At 37.3% G+C, this 13,607-nt stretch overlaps 2 protein-coding genes across 2 annotated transcripts; one reads left to right on the forward strand and one right to left on the reverse strand.

The window, feature by feature from the left end:
* Window positions 1–282: 282 nt before the first annotated feature.
* LOC140772900 (GDP-mannose 3,5-epimerase 2) lies at window positions 283–3,870 on the reverse strand. The gene is made up of 7 exons (XM_073115150.1): window positions 3,715–3,870; window positions 2,166–2,606; window positions 1,566–1,659; window positions 1,327–1,456; window positions 1,069–1,201; window positions 735–942; window positions 283–643 (listed from the first exon to the last, which is right to left on the reverse strand). The coding sequence occupies exons 2-7, from the start codon at window positions 2,579–2,581 to the stop codon at window positions 488–490; spliced, it is 1,137 nt and encodes a 378-aa protein (XP_072971251.1). The 5' UTR covers window positions 2,582–2,606; window positions 3,715–3,870; the 3' UTR covers window positions 283–487.
* A 2,658-nt stretch (window positions 3,871–6,528) lies between these two features.
* Window positions 6,529–13,576, forward strand: LOC140774641 (cyclin-A2-1). The gene is made up of 12 exons (XM_073117718.1): window positions 6,529–6,794; window positions 7,790–8,152; window positions 8,373–8,691; window positions 9,009–9,115; window positions 9,423–9,515; window positions 9,692–9,825; window positions 10,995–11,070; window positions 11,139–11,215; window positions 11,329–11,362; window positions 11,457–11,606; window positions 11,702–11,836; window positions 12,912–13,576. The coding sequence occupies exons 2-12, from the start codon at window positions 7,853–7,855 to the stop codon at window positions 12,966–12,968; spliced, it is 1,482 nt and encodes a 493-aa protein (XP_072973819.1). The 5' UTR covers window positions 6,529–6,794; window positions 7,790–7,852; the 3' UTR covers window positions 12,969–13,576.
* Window positions 13,577–13,607: the final 31 nt, after the last annotated feature.

Raw genomic sequence — 13,607 nt, forward strand, 5'->3', positions numbered from 1 at the left:
AAGAAACTGGTTTATTAGTAATTATTTGAGTGGTTTGTGATATCTAATTTTTCTCATCAGGTTTATCATACCTAGCTTAAGACATTAATCATAAGTGATTTTAAGGAATAGTCCCAAGTAAAAGAAACAGTACCGCCTAGTTCTTGTACAGCAATTTAAGTTTGTTGGGTTGAATTGGATTGCAAAGTACAGTTACTCTACGATTAAGGAGTGAATTCGATAGCAGAATATAAAAATTCTAAATTACAATAAGAGAATAACAATGTAATCACACAATACTCCTTTGTAAACGCGCAAACTTTATTCTGTATCTCACAGTACAAGACATACAAAGACTACAACTCAATATATATAAGGTAACTAGTTCATACACGATGAACATATGCAATGACACTCGGCTAGTATCAGAGCCGGAAATTTTTCACCCTCTAAATGTAATAGGGAATTACAAACAAATGATCAAATAACGTGAAATATATGAAAACTTTCATTCTTTTCCATCTGCTGCGCGGAGCGAGCCCAGTTGAACGGGAGCTTGTGTTTGCACTACTTTAGATGTGCCGTAAACTGATAGATCAACTCCCCGAGCTTTCTCCTTGTCGATTTGTTCTTTGATCCAGAAATATGTAATCCTCAGTCCATCCTGTTGTCATTTGGAATTATAGCATCACTGAGTAATAAACAATGGAAGAAGTTGCATGCATTTGATAGAGGATTTGGTTCTTTTAAAGTACCTTCAGTCTCATTGCCGGAGCCCAGCCCAGTTTCTCTTTAATAAGAGTGTTGTCGGAGTTACGTCCACGAACACCCTCCGGACCAGGAATGTGATGGATGGGAAGATTCTTGTCCTCGAAGCTGAGTACGATTTCAGCCATTTCGTTCATGCTAACCATTTCATCACTTCCGATGTTTACAGGCTCTCGGAAATCTGACTTCGTCAATCTTAAGAGGTATCAAAAGTAATTGTAAGGGGAAATTAAAACTTCGCAGGCTCAACAACCAACTAGTTTTCATGTTCTCTGAGACAGTAAAGACATGATCCATGGAGAAAAGAAAACGAAATTTTACCTCAGGACACCTTCAACACACTCATCAATAAAAGTGAATGATCGAGTCTGCAGCCCATCACCCCACATCTCAAATTTATCTGTGGAAGTAAGAGCCTTTCGGCAGAAAGCAGCAGGTGCCTTCTCCCTCCCACCTACAGTGCAAGTCAAGAACAGCCTCCATGGTTAGTATATACAGCTTATGATGTTAGCCACCATGATTAGTATGACTGTAGGAAGTAAACGTAATCATAAGCCAATAATAAGGTTCACAGGTTACCTTTCCATGTTCCAAATGGACCGTAAATGTTATGGAATCGGCCGACGCGGCACTCAATACCGAAGTCCTTGGTGTAGTGCTTGCACAATTCCTCTGTTGCTAGCTTCTCCAAACCATAAGCATCTTGAGGCTACATCAGTGCCAACAGAGGATAGATATTAACTTAGTTTACCGTTGAGAGATGTAAGAGGTCAAGTCTGCACACAAGTAACAAAGTTTATAGTTTGAGATCAAAAAACCTCTGCAGGCCAAGCATCAGATTCCTTCAGGCTCACGTTAGTGTCCAACTGCTTGAACTCAGGATAGATACAGGCACTGGAGGCATAGAAAAACCTGCAAGTTGGACCACCAATTTCCATTTTCTCAGGTGAAGTAAAAGGCAAGCATGGCAAAGAGAATCACAGATCATAACTTTACCGTTTAAATCAATAAATCTCAAAAGCACGCAGAGAAACGAATAAAACATCAACAGAAGTTACTGCATTTCTGTAGAACATATTGCAAAAGTATACCATATGTATCCATACTCCAATTTAGTGAGAATACCACCTTACTGAAACCCTTTGCCACAGTTAAAAGGAAATTGCTAACATTGTTGCTTTCCGAGGAATCCCAATTTAAATCAAAATAATATCTTCATCAGTGCATATTGTTTTCCTATGAGCGCTGATATTAACTTTCCCCAAGATAAAAAACACACATAATTTTAGGTTCGTCCTATTCAGATATTCCAGAGCAAGATGCAGAAAGAAAATGAACATAAATTGTGAAAGAATCCACCTTATATATATAGGAAAGAAATTCTACGACTAGTTGATGCCAATTAAGAAACAACGGACCTTTTCACACTGTTAATTCTTGCAGCTTCAAGCATGTTGAAACTAATCATAGTGTTGTTGTACATGATGACAGAGTGGTTTGACTGAATGAAGCCCATCCCTCCCATATCAGCAGCAAGATTGAAGACATGGTCTACACCTGAGGTGACCTTCAAGCAATTGTCCATGACCCTCAGATCAACGAGGTGGAACTCATGGCAGAACATATCCTCAGTCATGTGCTCATTCTTCTTCCAATCAGAAGCAATGATATAGTGGCCCTCACTCTTCAAACGCCTCGCAATGTGTGAGGCAATGAAGCCACCAGCTCCTGTTATTGAGATCCGCAACTTCTCGGATGGCCAGTATGGCTCCCTCTCCAATTCCGAGTAAGTGTACTCGCCATAGACAATTCCATCATTTCCACTGCTTCCCATTCTGCAACTGTGAATTCTGGAAGTTCTGCAAAATAAACAAAAAGCAAAATTACCGACTGATAACTGCCAAAGTAACACTATTTGCAATATCAAACCCTGTTAGTCTGATGAACTGGAGATGGAGCAGACCTATATCAATCAATATATACTAATTTCATAACGGTCGATGATGAACAAAGGTTGGAGGACACTGAAAGTTAAAATTTAGAAAAGGAAACCCTGACAATGGTTGACAAATAGATGACCGGAAGCTACTAAGTCCAAGAAAATTCAAAGAAAGGCAGATCGAATTTTTCTTGCGAAAACTGACAATAGCTGTTTCCTTGTATTGCATCTATACATGATTGACTGAGTGAGTCCTTTCCCTCTGTTACGCATACATTGACTGAAAAAAATGCAACTAAACATACATAACATAACTTTTAGTAATATACTCTCACCAGATTCTTTGTGGGGATTAGACAAGATCGATATAGCTTAAATCATGCAAGTGAGAAACCAGCAACTCCACATCAAGCATTTAATGGGGAGACTAAACGATTGTCAATATAAGCAAAGAGTACTATGAGGAATAAGTAACTTTTACTGATACAAGCAAAGATATTGTGATGAATAAGGAACTTTTACAGATACAAGCAAAGACTAATGTGAGGAACAAGTAACTTCTCCTTAAAAAGTATAACACGATAAGTGGATTTTGCAAGGATTTCATTGCTGAGCCCAAGGGAGGAGGTGAAGAAGAAGAAGATAATCATCTCATCAAAACCAAAAAACACAGAGGAAGAAAAAACAAACGTACTTCCAGCTATAAAGCATAAAAGAAAATTTCAAATAACACATCACCCACATAAAAAAAAAAAAAAAAGGCTTCTCCCCACTCTATTGGAAACTAGAACTCGAATTCCACCAGCGAAAAAAAAGGGCCTACCTTCTCGCATTACAATCACATCCACACTACCGCTCCTAGAGATCGACCAAAGCGAGTATAACGTGAAAAATAAACTCGAAATATTAAAAATAAAAATCACGCCACTCGTTCAACCTCGACGAAATCAAGATGCCCACCAAAATCCCTAACGAAAGCTGCGTTAAAATTCGGAAAATACTAGAGATTTGTACGTCTGCATTTTTACCTCCAAAGTCGAACACCCAAGTGGCCCAAAACGAGAACAAAGCAACGTCTACGGAGAGATCCAAGTGCTCCTTTCCCCTATATATCGAGTCATCGACTGTTGCCATTCAATTATTCATCAATGTCGTGTTCTTTTTTCTTTTTCTCGCTTTCGCTTTCCATATTAAAATCCGGTAGCAGAAGACGGCACTTCAACTTGCGACTTAATAATTGGACCTCGTAAGCTTTGATTGATAGGTGCGGTTCGCACGTCGTCAGGCGTGTCTCTGGATCCAAAAACCAGGTCAAACTACGAAATTGTTGGGCCATAATTGTGGGCCCAAGTCGCAGGGTGTAGATCCGGGCGTGTCATTGGACCGACGTGATCACTTTTCTGCCGGATATTTTGCTTGATGTACGGTGTACCATCCACATGATGACTACTTGGCATAATGGATGGTGGTGATTGATCGGATAGAATTTGCGAGGATTAGATCATGAGCAGACTAATCATATAGGCTAGACAGAGAGATTAGTATTAAATTAACTGTATCAATTTCCTTAAATCGAGCTTACAATATAAGCAGATAATGCTCCAGGCCTAAAGAATTTAACCGGTGATTTTTGTCATAAGTTATAGCACTTAAACTATAGGACTATAGTAAAGTCGCCTCTTGTAGAGTAATCTCATTGATGTAATTTGCAATGTATATATGCATATATGTCCATTTAAAACAATAGTTTTATATTTGAATTATTATTATTTAAAGATATATTAGAGATCTAAGAATAATGAACACAGCGGCAGGTAGAGAGAGGTTAACATCAGAGGTTGGTTGGTTGTTAGCATCAATCCTACCACTGTGTAAACTGGCAGGTGAATCCAAATCTAACACCATATCCAATTGAGAGATTGCGTACTAACTTAATCACCTCTTAATGGTTTCCATCTTGACTAAATCTTAATTTGTATCCATATCCAGCACTACAAACACATCTATGCCAATTCTAAGTAATCTGACTTGCAGATTTATATTGCAGAGGAACCGATATGTAATGTAATCCTATACGATATCAACACATCATTCTATACTATATTATTCGTTTTTGCGTACGCATCACCTTGATTGATTTACATAAGAGTTATTTAGTGAATTTATTGATTAATTGCATAAAATCCCCTTTAAGTCACCATAATTGCTTCCAAATAATATTTCTACCTTTACCACAAAGTTTCTACTAATTGATCTCCTGTGTAACATTTGGTTCTAACAAAAAGAGCACTTTTTTTAAATAAAAATTGATCGCTTATTTATTTTTGTACGGCAACCCTAACTCTCCCGAGGTATCTACTGCATTTCTTTCTCTCCTCCTCATTAGAGAGCTCGTCTCCCGATAGAGGTGATTCTCCTTCTTCCTCTAGCTCCCTAGCTTTGGTCTCCCTCTCCCCTCCTTCCCTCTCCTCCTCCTCTTCTTCTTCTTCTTCTATCCTTTTGAGCGAATTCACAATTTCTCAACTATCTCATCTCAAAATCTTTTTGTCCATTGTATAATTGCCCTTTTTGTTGGCGGGCTGAGCTTCTTCTACCTCTCTCATTTTTTTTTATCATAATTGTCTCTCTCCTAGGGTTGATAATCACCGTGCCCCTCATGGACATGGTTGAATATTGCTTAACTAGAGTTTCGCCATGGGTTTGTAATAATTTTGTGTTCTAGCCATGATCGGAGTTGAGTTTGTTGGTTTAAGGTGTTATGCATGGCTAGTTTGGCTTGGGGACGAAGAGTTGAGCCTGGCTTTGTTTTGAAGTCGAATCCTCAGTTGGGGTTTAGTCTCCACATGGCTCGACCAATGCTCGGTGCCCTATATTTATTTTGTCTAGGTTGTTTTGCTATGTGGGCTATAGTAATGGATGATTGTTATTAGCAGTGTATGTAGTCTTATTGTTGTAAATTTGTTAGTTTAATTTTATGACGGGTTGTAATAGTGTTTTCCTACTTGCCTCTTGTCATTTCTCTTTGCAGCGCAAGTCCATATGGTCCAAGAGAGAAACTTGTTTCTAAGATCGTCGTTCATCATCCTCCAATTCCTTCTTTCATGAGAGTTTATATTATTATTTCTTTGTTAGTATTAAATTTGTATTTCAGCGAAGTTTAAAACTCACTCCTACTGTAATTGAGATATAAAATTATAATAAATCATCTATGACTAAATGAAAATTGGATCTTACTAATTTCCTTTAAGAAAGGAAAAAACAATTGCTTCTTATTTATAAATCATGTCCAAAAGAGTACATAAAAGTGTTTGTTGATCTCGTCTGTAGTACTCCATGATTTGTGTTTAGTGATGCACACAATATTTTGAAAAAAATAGAAGAAGCATACTTTATTTGCATTATTTTTATTAGAGGTCTCAATTAAGATAGGAAAATACGAACAAAAGAGTCACATGCATTACTTTGTTTGATTCAAATATTAAGTACTGTTCGAATGTAACATTTGAGTAGGAGGGAACCAAATTTTGAACGAGGCTAGTTTATACTACAAACAATTGCAGAGATTTAATTAAAAAAAAAAGGCCCGGAGATTAATCGTCTCTCATGTGACAAACGCGCATGCGATGCTTCTATGGAATTGCTCCCTCTAAAATACTCTGATACCACGGCTACCTATTGCCTTCGTACCGGAATTTGAATTACTCTACTCAATAGCCATTTCTAACCCTTAGTTCAAGATCCGACGGTACGTAGTTTGCTCACCGCGCGCAAGGGGTTAATTTAATACGGTCGGTTTCGCGGATCGATCCACTTGCGGCGAACCCGAACCCATTTCGAAATTGAAATCGGGATCGAGCGCCAAATTTGGGAAGAAAGCAAGGGGTTTCGCCTTCGCTCTTTTGGTCCTCGTCGCTCTTCAAGAATCTAGAGAGAGTGAGAGAGAAGTCGCTCTCACTCCTCTCTCTCTCTTTCTCTCTCCTCGGTTCGAAAGGCGACAGGGATTTGGGAGTTGCCTCTCTTCCGCTCGACCTAATTCTCTCTCTTTTTGACGCGAATGTGACGGAAGGTCTTGGATCTGGAAGTGCGAGCGGGAGGTTCTGGGGTTTAGGTAGGGTTTTCTTAGTTGATTTCATTCGATCGATCTGTTTGTTTTCGCCTCTCTCGTTTGTTTCTTAAATATTCTTTTACCGGTTTTATTTTGTTTTTTGTTTTTGTTTACCTGCATTTAGTTACGATGCTGCGGCAAGATTTAGGGACCGTGGTTTTGATCCCTAGATCGAGATTTGGGGGATTTCATCGAAGCCTCGCTCAGGTGGCCGCGGATCTAGGGATTTGGCATTTTCATTCATCTGTTGTCTTGCATTTTCAAGAAATGTGTTCTTTTTCGTTAAATGTGGAGTTTTTCAGTTAAATTTGTTACTTCTTGTCATTTTGTTGCAGCCACTAGCGAAGTGGTGGTTTTCCTTTCTCAATATGGGAAATTGTCTAATATCTCGATGCATCTATTCCTCATTATTAGTCTAATGAGGTGTAGTTTGTAGATATCTCTATTGATCTGCGTGGATAATTCTACTTTTGTCCAGCTGTTACGTCACACTGTTTATAGCGCTCGAATTAAGCGTACATTCTACATTTCTACAAGATGCTGTTTTTATAAGCTTCATTAAGTACCATTAGTTACTAGTGGCAGTTCAGCCTCACAGAAAGTTGAAAAAACTGAACACTGTCGTTCGATAGTGGGTGAGGAATGGGTAAACTGGAAAAGATTTGGGTGTTTAGGTGAAGTGAAGAGATGTGTATGAAGTTGATGACAAAAATAACTTCATCAATTTTTTTTTTGATTATTGTAATTAATTTGAAGTTTGGTGACAATTTGTGATTGGTTTTTAAACTCAATTATTATCAGATTGTCAGATGTTGAATGTATGAAAATCTGATAAACACAGTAAAAGAGTCTCTTTGTATTGTTAATCTTGGTCTGCCTTTGTACTTTGTTACTTGGTAGATGAGACATTGAGACAACCCCATTTATGCACTGAATTCAGATGGGAAATATATATTTGACTGATGTTTACTGACTATGCAATTTAAATGGATTGACAGGGTCTATGAGCAATTTTTCATCTGAACATCTTACATCTGTTCTTCTTTGAGGCCTACTTGGCCATGAAGAAGGACAATCCAGTAATTGCTGGGCAAGAAGTGCCTATTGGTCGAATCACACGAGCTCGAGCTGCTGCTAATCGTGCAAATGGTGGGGTGCCTCCCTTGCTACCACCACGCGTGAAACCTGATCAGAGTCATGCAATACGGGGAAATTTGAAGAGAGCAGCTTTGGATGAGAACAATACTGCTTCTTCACGAACTTCAACTTTCCAGCATAAAAAGCGGGCAGTGCTCAAGGATGTCACTAATGTGTGCTGTGAGAATTTACGCAAAGATTGCATACCTATGGCAAAGCTGAATGTATGCATTCTTACTTGGTTTTTATATGTTCTTTTTTGTCTTTTTCTTTAAGCTTTGAAGGTGATCCTATACAATAATATCAAAGATATGAAGGAAGAGAAAAATCTTACTTCTATTTTGTAAAGTGAAAATAATAAGCTTGCCATTTATCACCATTCCCTCATTATTATGGGTCTTCAAGTATTTTTAAGAAACTAATTTGCTTTTTTTGATGTTTCAGCCTAGGGGCTCTCAATCCGTTAAATTGGGTACATGCATGGTCAAACAATGTACAAAGAAAGGTCTGAAAGTGAACCCTACTATCACTTGCGAAAAGTTGTCGACTTGTGGTATCACAAGTAGTAAGCAAGTTGATGAAGTACAAGACTTTCATGCATTAGAGTCAAATGAATCCGCTGCTTTCTTGAAAGTGGAGGAACACATATTATCCCTGAAAAATGAGGAGAGTGTCAGGCATGAGGAAAGCGTCTATGATACAGTTTTCTTTGAGGAAAATAGCTTCAGAGATCAGCCTGGATATAATGGTGACTCAAAGAATGGTCAGTCCAACTCTAGTTTCTTTTTGTGTATTAACTTTTATGTTGATTGTTGAATGATGAGTTGGTGTCAAATTATCAATCTACTGTTATTTAGAATTTTTTCTGGCCAAAAACAGCATTCTAGACAGTAGAGCACTGTTTTCAACACATCACTGAGCATTGTACGTTTTTCACCTGAAATCACTATTATGATAAAATTGGATGATCTGAGTATATGTAACCATTATTTATCGTGTAATTTTTAACTTACATGTGCATCAAGCATTGCAAGGATTAATAGGATAGTGCAGCTAAAGATAAGCTTTGTGTTGACTCAGGAGATTCCATTGGCTTGGGCATCATAAATATTGACAATGAAAATGCCAATCCTCAAATGTGTAGCATTTATGCTTCGGAGATATATACTAATCTACGTGCTGCAGAGGTATGCGTAATGTTCACTGTTATACTTTCTTGTCTTGGCTATGAATTTACATATAATTTCTTAAAATTGGAGAGTACCCTTTCCATAAGTATTCATCTACAACTGTCCTAGTTATCAAATTTAGTGCAGTCAACTGGTTTTTCATTAAAGGACCACTATAAATTGTTGTGATGCCATAATGTGCATATGTTTCTTTGGTACCTTCTAAAGTACTACCTGTAATCATCTTTGGTCAGCACTTGTTTAATGCTTCATACATGAATCACTATTTCATATGGGTGGTTTTTAAGCATTTCTAATTATTCAGCTCTCTGGAAGACCCTGTTCCAATTTCATGGAAACATTGCAGCGAGATATTACTCAGAGCATGCGAGGCATTTTGATTGATTGGCTTGTGGAGGTTTGTGAGCGTTTGTTTCTCCCTCAATTTCATATTACACTTGGTTGAGATTTTGTTGCTTGTTGCCCTTTTCTATTACAAAGCTAACATAACAATGAACTCCTTGATTGTCAAATTTTTGAGCTGTCAGCATATTGGAGGATCTTGTCAATTTAACTATGTTTTTTTTTTTCCAGGTTTCTGAGGAATATAGGCTTGTTCCTGATACACTCTATCTTACAATTTATCTCATTGACTGGTTTCTCTCTCAAAATTATATTGAAAGACAGAGGCTGCAGCTTCTTGGTATTACCTGCATGCTAATTGCCTCGTAAGTTTCTCCTTGTGGTATAATGGCTTCATTTTCTTCCTGGTTAACACTTGTGGATAAAGGGATATAAATAAATGGTGTGATTATCTTTATTCTGTTGCTGACTGTATCTTTCAATAAATTATACATACTTTGTTATGAAAAATCACTAGAAACATCTCGCTTGAAGAACTCATTCTCATGGATTATAGCATCACGATTTCTATGAATACTTCTAATAACTCATTTTGCTTTTTGTGTGACTCTGCTGAGTAATATTTGAGACAGAAAACTAGCTAATGGAAACAAATATCATCATTAAGCATTTCAAGCTGAATGCATGGATAAAAAATCTTATTGAACTACCGAAATTTGATCTTATCAAAGAATGATGCCCTTTAATCTAGTCAAATATTTGGAGCTCGAAGTTGTCATCGCCTTTATCTGGTTGACTTAAGTAATATGCATCATGTGACTCCCACATTTTCGCTTGCATCCTTTGCTTTTAATCATTTGCTAGATAAATCACATCAAATCATGCAAACTTTTGGTCTAGAGTTGCATAAGTTTGGCCTAGCTTGAGACATGTAAAAGGGTGTGAGTCGAGTTTAGAGAAAGCAGTAAGATATAACACACACGGACACTGCTCATCATTCGGTCTTTCATCCTCATCTTCACTCTTAACTTAGCATTCTCCCTTCCAGGAATAACCGCTTTCTTTCTAGCCCCTTCTTGCTATAAGTAGTCCCGCTGTCAAGTGTTGTTGTCCACTTGGCGCTATCGAAATAGAAATAATAGAATCATTGGAGAAAAGATGTGACGGATCATCATTACAAGTCTCCTTGGATCATCATTACAAGTTTCCTAGAATGTCTTCTCTACCTATTGTATGCTATATTATTTGTTGTGAAATTTTGCTCATTATAGATGTCCCAATGGCTTGTCCTAACACGTCTCCTATTCAACCAAGTAGCCCTGTCTTACAATCTTCTCTGTCTTTCTCATGCAATCAATCTCCATAAAATTGCAGTTTTCTTGGAGGATTACTTAATTTTTGGGAGCTTTCTTGGTATTTTGTTGTAAAAATGTAACTGAATCAAGTTTGATGAGGAAAGTTTTGAATGATGATGTGGTCAAACGATAATCTTACGATGGGATAAGGGTAACCTTTTGCTTTTTACTGCATGCAGAAAATATGAAGAGATCTGTGCTCCTCGTGTGGAAGAATTTTGCTTTATCACTGATAACACTTATTCGAAGGCTGAGGTACTTCCTCTGTTTGTTTGGAAAAAAACTGTGTTTTAGTACACGTACTGATAACTTCTCAAAAGCAGGTGCTGAAAATGGAGAATCAAGTGCTTAGCTATATAGGTTTTCAACTTTCCGTACCCACCGTAAAAACATTTCTCAGGTTATTAAGTCATTAGTTGTCTTTTATGTTTCAGTCAATAACTGTATAATTTTTTTTTCTATTAATCTCAATGAAGCCATCTCTTCTGATTGCAATTCCTTAAATTTATTCAGGAGATTCCTTCGAGCAGCACAAGCTTCTCAGAAGGTAAGTCTTCAGAAAAATATTGGTCTGAAAATTAGCTGTTCTACTATGTTTATTTACATTTAGTTGGATATGTAAGTCCCAACTTTGTCTCCAGGCTCCTTGTCTAGCTTTGGGGTACTTGACCAATTACCTGGCGGAGCTGACTTTGGTGGAATATAGCTTTCTAAAGTTTCTTCCTTCGAGAGTGGCAGCATCTGCTGTCTTCCTAGCCCGATGGACACTGGATCAGTCTGACCACCCATGGGTCTGTGGTGGACTCTTATTCCTTTTTCTATGTTCTTTTAGTAAAGAAAATTATCGTGACTCTTTGATTCTTTTTTTTTTTTTTTTTTGTTGCAGAACCTAACTCTTGAGCATTATACCTCTTACAAGAGCATTGATCTTAGAGTAACAGTCCGTGCATTACAAGAGTTACAACTAAATTCCAAGAGTTGTCCCCTTAATGCAATACGTGAAAAATATAGGCAACAGAAGGTATGCATCTCGAACATGCTTTTAGAAATTTTAATGCAATAATTGGATTATGTTATGCAAATGTGTCCTTCAAAAGTCTAAATTTCTTGCCGAGCTCATCAAGAGTTGGGAAAATGATACTATAAAGTTCTGCCTCTGACATTGCAATCTTGAGATATGCTTAGATCTTGCAAAACATGTATGTGCGTAAATGTTTACTATATTTTTGAAGGTTGCCCTTAGTAATATAAGTCTCATTTCATGAAGTTAGGCAGGCTTAACATCACTGGCGGACTAGATCAGTAGACATTAGGCTTTATGACTTACATAGTTCCATAGCGAGCACTTTCTATTCCTGTCATATCTCATAGTTTTTAATTTAGCACCAACTTCTGGAGGCTCAGCAGCCCGATAGGTTATTTGGATCGAGTATTACTGTGGGTCTTTTGTAGTGTCCATTTCAAAGTTACTGGTTAAGTAGGATGTCCTGATGTCATGGGAGTAAACATGTAAACATGGAAAGGTGGTAGGTATTTTATTTTTAGCAGGAGAAGGTGGTAGGAATTTTTTTTAGCAGGAAAAGGTGGTACAGATTAGTAGACCAAAAGTATATTACATGAAGAGCTTTTATACCATATATTCAATTGCAAATTTGCCACATAGGGTATCCTGTACATATATAGTTTTTAAAAGGATCAAAGCATTTCCATTTTAATTATACTTTGTGGACCATACACTAATTTGTGTCATTCTTGAGTGATTGCATATTGTCTGAAAATTCTTGGATGATAATGGCTGCATATATCTACGGTGAACAAATTTGGTTAATCATCGATTTTGAAAATATTGCCTTTTGTCACCCATTTTGGAAAGTTTTCAGATTTACCTTTGTTGTCTAACCCACGACAATCTACAACTCTATAACTTTGTTTTTGTCTCCTAAACAATAAAGCTTGTTGGCATTGTCTTCTGATTTCCTTCTCTTATGTTTAACACTTGCACTTCCAAATATATGTTCGTGTAGCTAGACGATAAGAAAAATAAAAAAACATTTTGTCATGTTGATGCCTATAGTGACTATCATTGCCTTTTACAGTTTGAGGCTGTGGCTACTCTCACGTCTCCAGAGCTGCTTCCGTCTCTCTTCTGCTAACAATCAATGACCTCTTCCATCTCCACTCGGCTGTCACCAATTGATGATTGGCCTCACCTAACGTTGTCTCTTTACCTTCCTGGAATTCCAGCGTATATTACATTGTCCACTCTATCTATTTCTCATTTGTGTCTTCATCTTTTATAATTTTTGTTTGCTTGTGGTGTGCGTCTTCTTTACATTGTCCAATGGTGACCTTGTTAATTTCAAGTCTGTCTGTGTGTAATGCAATTTTTTTTATGAGAGGGATGTGAGTGGCAAACACAGCTTGTGATTACATGCGAAAACAAATGGCCAACACCGTGTTGAGCTTTTCTTGTCCCATGTAAAGCCATTGCTTGTACGTGGAGTCGATATTCTTATCTGTAAGATCAAATTGTAACTATTGAAAACAAAGATTCCATTTTCTTCTTTTCTGTCATCAGAAGTGCCATTGTTTTCTCCTTTCAATATTTCTTACATTTGTTTGTATCTGAAGGATTGTCTAACTGTCTTTAATATGCATATTTGTCTGCCTTACATTTTGTAACTTAGTATGTACTCTCGAGTTTCAAAGCCAGACTCATCTATTTCTTTCCCAAATGCAAGTTCTTTCTGTCTGTAAATGCTATTATCTTTTATGTGCTAATTAATAATTGT

This window comes from Typha angustifolia, chromosome 13, assembly GCF_048772165.1.
Source record: "Typha angustifolia cultivar Huaian chromosome 13, ASM4877216v1, whole genome shotgun sequence".
Classification (NCBI taxonomy): domain Eukaryota; kingdom Viridiplantae; phylum Streptophyta; class Magnoliopsida; order Poales; family Typhaceae; genus Typha; species Typha angustifolia.

What these genes read in the sequence shown, in the direction of transcription:
- LOC140774641 (XM_073117718.1), top strand. Translation starts at nt 7,853, where the DNA reads ATGAAGAAGGACAATCCAGTAATTGCTGGGCAAGAAGTGCCTATTGGT. An exon ending in TAATGGTGACTCAAAGAATG is followed by an intron (nt 8,692 to 9,008) that starts GTCAGTCCAACT and finishes GTGTTGACTCAG; the next exon opens with GAGATTCCATTGGCTTGGGC. An exon ending in CTAATCTACGTGCTGCAGAG is followed by an intron (nt 9,116 to 9,422) that starts GTATGCGTAATG and finishes CTAATTATTCAG; the next exon opens with CTCTCTGGAAGACCCTGTTC.
- LOC140772900 (XM_073115150.1), bottom strand. Translation starts at nt 2,581, where the DNA reads ATGGGAAGCAGTGGAAATGATGGAATTGTCTATGGCGAGTACACTTAC. An exon ending in AGAATTAACAGTGTGAAAAG is followed by an intron (nt 1,660 to 2,165) that starts GTCCGTTGTTTC and finishes TCCAACTTGCAG; the next exon opens with GTTTTTCTATGCCTCCAGTG. An exon ending in CTCCGGCAATGAGACTGAAG is followed by an intron (nt 644 to 734) that starts GTACTTTAAAAG and finishes AAATGACAACAG; the next exon opens with GATGGACTGAGGATTACATA.